We start from the raw sequence: 11707 nt of genomic DNA, 5'->3' as shown, positions 1-11707 counted from the left end.
TTAATTCACTGCGTCGGTTCTAACCACTTTCTCCCTCCCCTCACCATCCTCTCTTCCAGTCTAGCTAATCTAGTCGAGTATCTAGCTTCCCTCTGGCCTTACACATTCGTAAAAAGGCAGGCGCTGCTTTTGCGAGAGGTCACGGTGATTTGCTACTGTCAAACGCAAAGGTGCCATACCATCTCGTCTTCTTTATTCTCTGCCATCGATGCTCTTTCCGAGAATATACACCTGCTGAATCACCATAACTCAGTTTGCAATACAGCAGGCCATCGACCTTGAAGTGTCCTTTCCCGCCGGTCATACGTCCTCCAAAAAAGAAAGGGGGGAGGGGGGGGGTACAGGCTCGTCCAGTATGTCAGAACAAAGGAAAATTTCCAGACAAGTTTTTCGGCCACCTGCGGTTCGAGGGAGAGGAGAAAATCGTAGAACGAGGACACGCCTATGTTGAAAAGCCAACTAAGCTATACACCAATGGGCACCAATTGAAATCGAACCCGTGAGTGGGCACGTGCCAAATACTTTCAAAGCCGTCAACATAGCAAAAACAAGCAATGCCCATGCCTTCTGCAGTAGCCCACTTCCCGAGCACGCCATAAAACAAGTCGCTGCACAGCAAACGGCAGCTACTCGACCATCGGAGACCTACTGAAGTCGCGCTCCCTGCGACACACTCCGCCAACTCCACCTGTGCCTCGAGGATGGCGTCTTCGGGCCGTGCTTCTACCTCCGCTGCTGCTGGGCTCGACCCTAGTCTGTACGGCTACGCCATGCTTATGGGAGTCGGTGGCAAGCTGTCGACGAGCAGCAGCGACGATAGCAGCAGCGACGATAGCAGCAGCGACGAAAGCAGCAGTAGCAGCTCTTCCGGCAGTGACAGCGGAAACAGCGACGTCGCGTCGGCCGGCCCGTCCCAGTCAAAGGACGTCAAAAGCGTGCCGTCCACTTCCAGCGCCGCTGCCGTCGTCGTTGGGAGCGAGCCACTGGCCGGCCAGTCCCAGTCGAAGGACATCGAAAGCGTGCACCCGTCCACCTCAGGCACCACAGCCGTCTTCGTTAGGAGCGAGCGACCGGGCGGAGCGTCCCAGTCAAGGGACATCGAAAGCGTGCCGTCTACCTCCGGCACCGCAGCCGTCGTCGTTAGGAGCGAGCCACAGATCTGGATTCAGCCAAACCTCGTCCGTCCGGCGGACTTCCCTAGTGACCACCCGGACCAAGTTAACGACTGGAGCGATTGGCCCCAGTTCCCTCCCAAGAAGAAGGTGGATCCACAGCGGGCGATCGTGGAGAGACTGCCGGCCATGCTTCCCCATGTCATCCTCGTCAACCAGCACGAGTTCCCGCTGCATAGGATAGAACTGCTGATACACACACAGGGCAGGCGAGTGTTTTTTACAGCCGACGCGGTTGCGCGCCATTGTGCAAGGGGCCGATCCCAAAACGGTTCGCTTTCAGAAGCGTTGAAATATCCTACTCCACAGGTTAGCATGCTGGCTTCTGTTGGCATGAGCTTTCCGAACATACATTAGCGTTCCTGCCGAGAAGCCTCACCTTCCACATCGTGGTGTACATGTTGGTCTGAAAAAAAGACAGTGGACAGTAATGACACGAACGATAATCACCGTCTCAATTTGAGAAGGTATCCCTGCAGTTTACACCGATTCAGCAGTGTTGAGGACAAGCTTATTGGGTCACCCATGTTCATGGCAACAGGCAACGCGTAATTCAGATTCTAGGAACAATCGCCTATGCACGACCCAGGCATATTGCTGTCTGTTCATGTCTTTCTCAGCATGGCATCGTGCAATCATCGTGTTATAGCTGCTCGTTTCGAGACGTGCTTGCGTATTCATCGCGTGATAATGGTGTTCGTCAAAAATAACCGTGCCTCGACTATCTCCCTCGCATGCAGGTTCATGAAGCCAGCGCCTGAGTTTCGGATTACAAACTTGGTGGATAAGTGGCAGTACACGGTCTGGCTCACCTTCACGGATTACACTGGGCGCCAATGCGGTAAGTGTGAGCGAGACGCTATCGTCGTCGGCCTTATCGCCGCCTCCCGAGAGAGGCGTTTTTCTTTACATTTTTGTGTTTGTCTGTTTGTGGCGAAGTGAATTTAAGCCCTAAAGTGTATCCTTGGACTTGCGCAGTTGGTCAGTACTGCCACCCGGAGTCACCGCGGCCCGGTTTCTGGTTGTACGGCCGGGTGCTGTCTTTTTCCAAGCTCAAGCTCTTCTCCAACGAGAAAAACATCCCGAACCCGCCTCCGGTAAGAGTTCGTTCACCGCTTCCACATTTTAGTCGCGATTGCTAGTTGGGTCGCCGTTCGTAAGGTGCACAATACTTGGCGAGTTTGAAGAAGCGTACGCTTTGCACTAACACCCTGGTCAGAAGGCTCTGGGTTTTACCAAGCTCTAGTGCCGTAAATATTCAGTCTAGTGCAGTGTGCTATCGCTCAAAGCTGGCCCGGTGACATTTGGGGAATCCGTGAGCAAGACATGACGGCGTGGGTGCTACAAGTCGTACTGTCCTGTACTATTTTTTGTTAGCCCAGGGAGGAACGGGGTCTTACAAATATACTCGTCGCTACCTGGGGGAGGAGGCTATTCTACAAGTGGCCACCTAGTCGACATTTCCATTTCGTCTGCTGCTGAATTGGCTGCAGCCGCCTGTTTCCTTCTGACGCGCACTCCAGCCCAGCTAAGCAGAACTTTAGCAGTGGACGAAATCGACATGTCCATTTGTTGGACCCTTACAGAATACTCCCGTTCTCGCTTCCTGATTTCTGGCTGGTCACTACGTCTTGTTTAAAAAAAATGCGGAACACATGACCAAATGCCCCCAAGGAGAAGAAACTCTGATTACGGTCATTTTCGCTGTTATAGAAGCAGTATTCAAGAATACGAATTCTTTGTCGGTGATAGCAACCGATCGCTGACTTATGCATCTTTAAGCACGCCTTATTGCATGGAACGCTTCTGTATTTTGACGAGTTCGTTTATTTTTACTCGAAAACAAAATATCAGTGTCAAAAACTACCGGTTCACAATGACATAAGTTGCAGTGGTTAGACAAGTGCGAACGATTTTCTTTCACATTCGCACTTGTCTAACCAGTGCAACCTATGTCATTGTGAACCGGTTCGCTGAACCGTATGTCATTGTGAACCGTCCTGTACATCGTCCTCATCCTGTACAGCCAGAGTAGGAAAGAGCAAACAATGAGTTCATGATCAGACAATATTTACCAGACATTAAGTCATTGCGAACGCTGTGAAAACGAAGTATTTTTATGCTTCGTGTTTATAGGAACTTCAAGCGAACCGCATGACGCGGCATAGCTAAAGTATGCAAGAAAATCGTTCTTAAAACATTTCACGTCGTTACTGCTCGCGCAATAATAACCTGCCAAAATGCGGCGTAAGAAACTGAAGTAAAAGAACATCAAAATAATATGTTTATGAAGAATGATAGAAAAGAACGTATATTCTAATATAATTTGGAGACAGATGAAACTTCAACGCAGTGCTGTCTTGAGGAACCGCTGTTCGCTATTTGTGCCGTGTGCAGTTTAAAACACGGAGGGTGCCAATATTAAATCACCTCACACGACACTGCATCGCAGCTGGCAGAGAAGCTGCAGAAACGTTCACATCACGGAACGAAGAAAGCACTGTGGGCTTCGCAAACACGTTGCTGGTCGGCTTGCAACGATGAATTATCCACAACACAGCATAAGCATAAACAGCAGCAAAAATTGCTAGATTGCTGCTACAATGGGCGACGAAACGCCTACATCTTTCCGACCGTACCATGCCAGCGTCACAAAGGAACCGATGGCGATTCTTCGTGATTTGGGAAAGTACGCTTAATTCTGCAGCACGCAATTAAGCGTAGTACGTTCCTTCTCCCAAATCACGAAGAATTGCCATCAGTTCCTATGCGAAGCTGGCGTGGTACAGTCGATTGCGACGGGCTCTTGCTTTGCCTCCACTCGGACCATGTCAAATTTGTGCGCATGCGCGAGATAGGCAGGTGTCATTCTTTCCATCCATCCTCTTCGCCTTGACCGCCGCAGAACTGAAGCCCCTTTTTACGCCGAAATATTCCCCCCTCCCTCCCGCCTTGGGATGGTATGACTCACACTTAGACATTCGTCGCCTCTCGGTGAAAAATGCGGCCGGCTTTTTTGTGCGCACTCCTTTCTGGGAACTGCACTTCGAGGAATGTACCTCGTGGCAGAGGTTGAAAAAATAACACCTGACAAGACAGCCTGCTCAATTTTGTTGTGCATTTAGGGACTGTATATTTTTATATTTCGAGGCAAATATTGTTCTGAAAACCGGCTTTTTTTTTCTCCAAATGTAATAAACATAGAAAAATAATGTCGTATTAAATAAATTATGTGGTTATCCTATTTTGCGCAAGAACATCCATTAGCGCTTGTCGCTTTCAAAGACAAAATTTTGCTCCAAGGCGCCCAGCGCAAAATAATGCTGAAGCCTGTTGTAGCAATATTTTTATAGTCAAATACATGTCCGAAGCGTAGTGGCTATGACGTTAGCAGTTTTCAGGCGCCCGAAGCACGGCAGAATCATGGCCTTTGATATCCTGGCTATTGGTATCTGGAATGCCATAATTACGGATGTCATAATGACCGCTTGTTGGAGCTCAAAATTTTGTCGCCGTGTTGTGAAGCGAAATCACTGAATATTAGGAGTGCGTAAATATTTATTTTCAATCTGTTTTCACACACAGCAAGCTATCATCGCCGTAAAGCAGATCAGTTAGCATAGTTACTTTGCCTTCACTTAGGTGCAACGTCCTCTTAGTTACCTTTAACGTGCAGAAGCCGTCGGTAGGAGGCAGGGACGAAAGCGTGCGAATAGGGACGCGCACAAAGCTACATTTCTTTTTTATACGGTAAGGGTAATTTCATTTTTTTTTTCACAGAGACGTGTTACCTGCCCAGAGTCCAGGTTTTTCTTTCTGTTCTACCTGTGCGCTTACTCAGGTCGACACTCGCGCTCACTCAGCAGCAGCTGTATTTTGCAGCCTTCTGGATATTTGAGCGACAACGTTCCAGCGCCGTGTTACCATGAGTTCCGGCTCTTTTTCTTCTTTTTACCAAATACCGCGACGCCCCTGTGCCGACACGTCCCAGCTTAGGGCGTACTATTCATATCGCGGAGTGCACTGATCCGATTACCTCGTTGCAAAGCTAATTGGCGGCCTTGCAATAGCAGTGCGGGTTAAGGGCCGATTTACGCTCGAGCCCCACACCACCCGCCTGCCCGTACCACGCATGTGGTCGGCTGAGAATTTGCGCATTTCGCAGACTGTTACGCACATTTCGGTTTGCACTGCATGTGCGAGCCCAGCGTAAACCAATATTTGTGAACCAGTGTGCGAAATGTGCAGTTTTCTGCACGACCGCACGCGTCACGGCTCAAGCGTAAATCGGCTTTTAGTTAACCAGCCCTAAGGCCGGGATGAAGCTGGGCAGCTGGTGCGCGGCCTGCACAGTTCTCCGCTATCACACCGGTCAGGTGGTGTAGCGCAAACAAATTTCTCAGAGTGTGCTGACGTCACCGCACGCTCACGTAGTCCAGTAAAACCTTTAAAAAGATTAGTTCTAACAGTTTACGAACATGTTTCTTTAAACATTTTAGTAGCACTCCGTCAACAATTCGCTACCGACTTGGATTGGGGCTACGATTTAAAACAAAGAGCTTGATTCCTGAGTATGTCACATATCGGCATTAATGTGTGTTAGAAAAAATTATCAAGAACTCTCAAGTTACTTCCCTTTCTAAATATATTTCGGCAAACAGTAAGAGCTGTGGACGTACTGAGGATACATGTCCTTGAGAAAAAAAAATTTCATGATGTATAGTAAAGCATTCTTTACACAAAAGTAACGAGCCTTTTGACGCAGTGCTAAATTTGTTGTATAGACAAAAGCTAGAAGACATGTTGACGGGGAACTTAAAATATTCTATGTGAAAAAGTATGAAGGAAGTCTTTTAACGGCTTATTTAAAATATTTTTATACAAAAGTAATAAGGAAGTCTATTGACTGTGTATTAAAAGTATTCTTTATACAAAAGTAAGAAAGAAGTATTTTGGCAGTGTATGAACAAATGTTACCAGAATGTAAATGTAAATAGACTGTCAATAAAGTAAATAGAAAGTTGGTAGAAGTTCTAAATAATGTTAATAGGCATTTTTGTAAAGCTTACTCGCACTACCCACGGACACGTAATTGTACTGTTTAATCTTCACCGTCCATAGAAGCCTTCTTTTTCGATGTCTGGAACATGAAAAAAATCGCCAGCCATTTGTCGAAGTATTGGAGAACAGCAGCGCGCAGCATCTGGTAACCTTGCAAAATTCACAACGCAGTGGCCGTTGAAAGTGAGATGGAAAAAGCCGGGCGGCGAAGAGACGATCCGTTCCAAGAATGCGGCCACCTTGCACGGAGCGGGGCAGGAGGCGCGCATTGAGGCACCCAGCCTTATATTAACGCGATAGCGTTAAGGAACTCGTGTCGCAGAAAAGCCGGTGTCGTCGGCGTCGGCGGCGTTGACCGTGAGCGATAAATCACGGCAGGCGCTTCATAAATAAAAAGCAACTTCCAAGATTGGCCTGGTGGGAATCGAACCCGGGTCTCCGGAGTGTGAGACGGAGACGCTACCACTCAGCCACGAGTTCGATGCTTCCAAGCGGTGCAAACGCGCCTCTAGTGAATGCGGTGTTGCCTTCGAAACGAGCCGTGGAAAGTTATACTGCGGTGTATATCGGTAATTATGAACATGTAACGTACAGAAGTCTCAATTACACGAGTTGCGAAGTGCGTTTCCGCTGAATTTCTTCTGCGCTTTCCGCACACGCAGAGCCATCTTGCGGCAAACACAGAAGACCCCCTCCTCTCAATGTACGGCGCTGCCCCGACAGGAGGCGCGCCGCGCGCGCATTGGGACCGCTGCCAGGCGCGTCGCGGGACTCCCTCTCCCCTGACGACGCTTCGCCGTGCTTCCGGTTTAGATTACTATCTATCTCTCTGCGCGTGCCGATCACGACGTTTGGCTGGCGTAGGCCGTTTCCCCTCCGAGACACCGAGTTCTTTGGTTCGTTTCTTTCGCTCAGGCGCACGTTTCGTTGCCGCGGCGAACGCTCCGTTGCTCGACGCTCACCGCGTGATAGGTGGGCGCTAAGTCCGATGCGGGGCGCATCGTAAGTGATCGCTGTGCCATAGCGCATTGTCTTATACCCCTTGGCGGGTCGACGGGAACGCTGTCGCGTCCCACTCTTGAAGGCGAAGCTTAAGTGTCCTCCAATTTTTTAGCTCGGGCCTAACTCCGACGCGGCCTGTACAACGCAAAAAAAAAAAAAAATACGTTTTTCTGAGATCACTCATGGACCGATTTTCACGAAATATGATGCATCCGAGTGATTTGCACTTTCCAGCGCCTATAGGTGGCGCGGAGAACGTTTCAATATGGCGGGGATAGAGGTGATGAGGCGAGACGAAAGCGTGCGCACCTGCAGATGCAGGTGGCCTACGGGCCTCTGGTATCTCTAAGCGCGGTCCTTGACCTTTCCAAGGACACGCAGCGATGCGATGTCGAAGGAGAGGCTACGTTTAACACTGGCCATATAATATGGCGTGGAATACGAGAGACGACAAGCGCGGCTGTCCAGGCCAAGTGACTCCGCGTACAGACAAGCGCGCCGTAAGAGGCCCGCCGCATACTATAAAAGTTAGTCTGCGATGTAACCGGCGCCGCAAAGATTACTATTTCTCCTTACGTTTTGTAATTTATACGCGATGTACGAGAATTGACACCAATCACTTAATCGGTAACGTTCGGGTGTAAAGAAAGCGCAGTACTCCCCTTGCCGCCATGTGTGCATTCAAGACGAGATACATGGCTCCAAGCACCAGTTTAGTTGCGGAATGCTTGTCAAAAATGCCAGATGACACGGAAACATTTCAGTGGTGTCGATTGACAATATGTGAGCGGGACGGTGAGTGTGCCAGCGCGCCCCGTTTACAGCGCGATTAGTGCTTTCGCCTGTTGTAGGGAAGCTCGCATGCTCAGTCTTCACCAACAACCGCTTTAAGTACGCAGTCCTGGCCCTTGTTTCGTGCAGTATTGTCATAGGAGAGATGCTTTAAGACCAAACAGAACAAATAAAAAATCAGAAACGCGTGCGCAGGACCTTAGATCGGTACACACCTTTCCCGACGCCCCTACTCCCCCCCCCCCTCAAAAAGAAAAAAAAAAGAAGCGAATGCTTTGTGCATTGACGGCCTGCTTCCTTCCCACACAGAACGACTAAGAACAGTTGCGGAATACGTTAGCTAGTTTGCAATGATCCCGACGCAGCGTCAGGCACCGTCGCAGAGTATTTACCGAAACAGTGTGAGTGCAGGCAGAAAATTTCATGAACGGTGGCACTTCCGTACTTAAATTTACATGGGAATCTGTGGAAACGGATTCCCATGTAATCCGAAACAATGAAATCCTAAACAACATGCTTTACTCAATTATGACTCATTGAAAAAATACACAATTGCATTCTGCTCAATGAACCCTTGTCCTTAAGTAGAGAGAGAAAGCGATGAGTACTACCGACAGCATGGCACCGGCAGGTTCAATGTGTATGCACCCTTAGGTTGTTTCAGGATGGCCTGCATTGTCATTTCCTTCACCAGTGGAACACTGAAATGCTTCTATCTTTGCGTTTGATTCATTCTGTGCAGGGTTTGTGCAGTGTGGCTTGATAGCACGAGGTTGTGGGTTTGACCAGACTCTGGTAACTAATAGCGACTGGTATAAAAAAAAAATTGAATCCCCATGCTTTCGGAGCCTGTTGAGAGCGCAGGAAGTGCCAGGCCAGTTTTGTACCGAACTAATTCATGAAGTGTTTGGTGCCGTTCATACTATTGTGCATGGCGAACGCTATCAGTTCGCTGAATGCCGTTTAAACTGCTTTACTTACAGGTAAGTGGGCACTCCACTCGGGTTGAGTAGGCTGCCCAGTCACACACTAAAGTATTGGTGCTTCAAGCAGGCTAGATTTTGATTTTACAGCGAAGCTGTTATCCTCTAGTTGGTCAACATTTTTCGTGTTCGCATCTATCGTCAAAATCGTGGACCCATCCTGGCGACAGTGCTAAGACAAGAGCAGTGGCCCCTACCCCAGTGTGGTACAGGCTTCAGTCAGTTAGCAAAATGAAGTGGACAGTGCGTACATTCTCTGTAATCGCTCATGCAACGTATACAGAACAGTATATATTTCAATAAAGAACAAGCGCAAAGCAGTCATTGAAACCACGTAATTGATGAGGCGGTCCTGACAACACTGCGATGCACGTGGTGCTCCCTGCATACATTTCCCGGTAACGATTATTGCTGCGCAAGCTGCCACAGTGATGGCAACAGGCAACGTGAGGAGCGACGTTCCTAGCATTTCGTATGTAAAAGAACCAGCCTAACAAATGACTTCAATGTTGTTGCAGCACCGCTATAGGGGGCAGCGTGCTGTCACAATTGCCATTACTCTCAAGCAATAAAGCATCGCATAACCCCCTTAGCAGTTGCAGTGTTGGTTTTCAACACCTTTGCTGGACCTCCACTTTCGCAAGGCTGGGACGGAGAGTAAATTTGTTCGTAAATATGTATGTCATAAGAATAACGAAAAATGAGCATGCAGTCTGTTCCCTAGACCAACGCCTTCCCTTCCCCACTCCAAACTAAAAGCTCAACACCAGAAACTGCCCTCCTTTGTCTTGCAGATCAGTCTGAGGAGTTGCCGCACTTACCGTATCCAAGTGAATGTTGGGATTGTGGACGATTACGGACACATCATCAGCGCATCGGTCGTCCGGAAATCTGTTGGTGACCGCTTCATTGCCGTCGCAACCTGAAATTCTAGGTGGGTGTCGTGCTTTGCATGAGAGCTGTTTCCTTTCCAAATCTGTGCATTTCACTGTCCTATTCTCACTTTTTCCTCCTGCAGCTGATGAAACCACGTTCCGTATTTTATTTTCATTTTCCTTTTTTTTTGCTTCTAGTCTCAAGCCTCGAGTCAAGAAAACGTTCAAGACTGAGTCACATTAAGCAAAGCCTCCCTCTGATGCTGTGAGCTCAGTGCGTGGCATTTTACCAAATCTCTAACTAACAGACGATGCTTCTTTCTGCTGAAAACTATGGTTTGCTTTAGAAAAGTGGTTTTTACAATAGATGTACTTATGCAAATTTCACTTGCACGACTTTGTTATGACCATAACCGGAAATTGCAATGTCTTGTAGACTTACCTGACCAAGTTATCATGGTACACTTAAGAAAGAAATAGCGATTTGTTTTCACATGAAAAAATAAAATTTCTTGCATGCAATTCCCATTGCTCCAAGCCTCATTCTCTCATGTCAAGCATCTGGCGCGTGCAGAAGCACCCGTAGTATCACGACACACAGCCTCCGAATTTGGAAACAAGGTTTCAAGATAAGTGGGAGGGATTAGGTCACAACTTACGGACCGTTTTATTCTGATGCCCATGTCAAGCTTTAACGAGTTAGACCCAAGTAAATAGTCGCCTACTGAATTGAATTTCAAGTAGGAAAAGAAACACGGCAAACGCTCACCACGTGGTGGTGAAGAGGGACATTTAGTGGCGACTGCCGTGCTCCCTCTCCTTGTCTCGGCAGCGGTCCCTTTGGCGGCTCCTGTCTCTGTAGTCCCACTCAGAACCGGTCACGCCTATAGACTTCCCTTGGCGTGACGATCGCTCTTGTGACCGGTCTCTCTCTCTCAAGCGCGGACGGTCCTTACTCCTGCGCTATTGCAAAACACGCGACAGGTGCACATGAGAAATGCGCTCGCGAAATCACAACGTGCAATAGTTTTCATTCAGTTAAGAGGAAATAAAAGCGGTGCACCTACACATGATGCTGAGTAGGTTCTATGTGCCGTGTACTCTCGGCTAGAAAAGTTTACAAGAGAGGGATCCGACCGCATCTATGGAGACCGTACGTATTGCAATACAACGCCATACTGCAACACCACAGATTGAACAGAAGACGCTATACCCACCTCCACACAAGACCTCTCACGTGAAGACGCCGTAACCTGTCGACAAATACAAAATAATACATACCCCTATTTAAGAAGAGTGCATGCAACACACCCCACTCTATAGTCATACAAATGTCCCCTTTGTAACAATTACGCCTCCCTATATCACACCACATGTGCGTGCCCTAACGTGAAGGCAGCCCCACAAATACCCAACTCCACACCCGAGCAGTGGGAGGCTGTGCTTAGTTCGGGCCCTCGTAACCATCAGAAACTGGTGTGGCGGGCCCGGGAGACAGCAGGAGCCGCCTGAGCCGTGCAATAAGGGCGCCTCCCGCACAAGCAGAAAGACACCTGCTTGTCCTTTCCTTTTTTTAAAGAAAATAGATGTTTCTCCTCCTCCTCCTCACCGAAAGAAGTTTACCAGTAAAATCGTGCAACATCTTTACACACGCAGATAACTTCTGTTCATTCGACCTTTACGGAACTGAACAAATGAAGTGATGCAGCAAGCTTAATTTAACAGGATGCAGAAAAAAACTAAAGCCTAAGAACTGCTGATTTATTCATCAGTAATTCGACAATTCTAACTTGCACCCACTTTCCATGATCAAAGTAGAAAT

General features: G+C 48.3%; 1 protein-coding gene across 1 annotated transcript; it reads left to right on the top strand.

Moving 5' to 3' along the window:
* Window positions 1-346: 346 nt before the first annotated feature.
* LOC139057879 (uncharacterized) lies at window positions 347-10261 on the top strand. Its single transcript, XM_070536645.1, has 5 exons — window positions 347-1381; window positions 1913-2013; window positions 2151-2269; window positions 9805-9944; window positions 10084-10261. The coding sequence occupies exons 1-4, from the start codon at window positions 702-704 to the stop codon at window positions 9934-9936; spliced, it is 1032 nt and encodes a 343-aa protein (XP_070392746.1). The 5' UTR covers window positions 347-701; the 3' UTR covers window positions 9937-9944; window positions 10084-10261.
* The last annotated feature ends 1446 nt before the right edge of the window (window positions 10262-11707 follow it).

This window comes from Dermacentor albipictus, chromosome 3 (genome assembly GCF_038994185.2).
Source record: "Dermacentor albipictus isolate Rhodes 1998 colony chromosome 3, USDA_Dalb.pri_finalv2, whole genome shotgun sequence".
Lineage (NCBI taxonomy): Eukaryota > Metazoa > Arthropoda > Arachnida > Ixodida > Ixodidae > Dermacentor > Dermacentor albipictus.
Note: the sequence above shows the minus strand (reverse complement) of the source record. Positions and strands in the feature narration are given on the sequence as shown.

What these genes read in the sequence shown, in the direction of transcription:
- LOC139057879 (XM_070536645.1), top strand. Translation starts at nt 702, where the DNA reads ATGGCGTCTTCGGGCCGTGCTTCTACCTCCGCTGCTGCTGGGCTCGAC. An exon ending in TTACACTGGGCGCCAATGCG is followed by an intron (nt 2,014 to 2,150) that starts GTAAGTGTGAGC and finishes GGACTTGCGCAG; the next exon opens with TTGGTCAGTACTGCCACCCG. An exon ending in ACATCCCGAACCCGCCTCCG is followed by an intron (nt 2,270 to 9,804) that starts GTAAGAGTTCGT and finishes TTTGTCTTGCAG; the next exon opens with ATCAGTCTGAGGAGTTGCCG.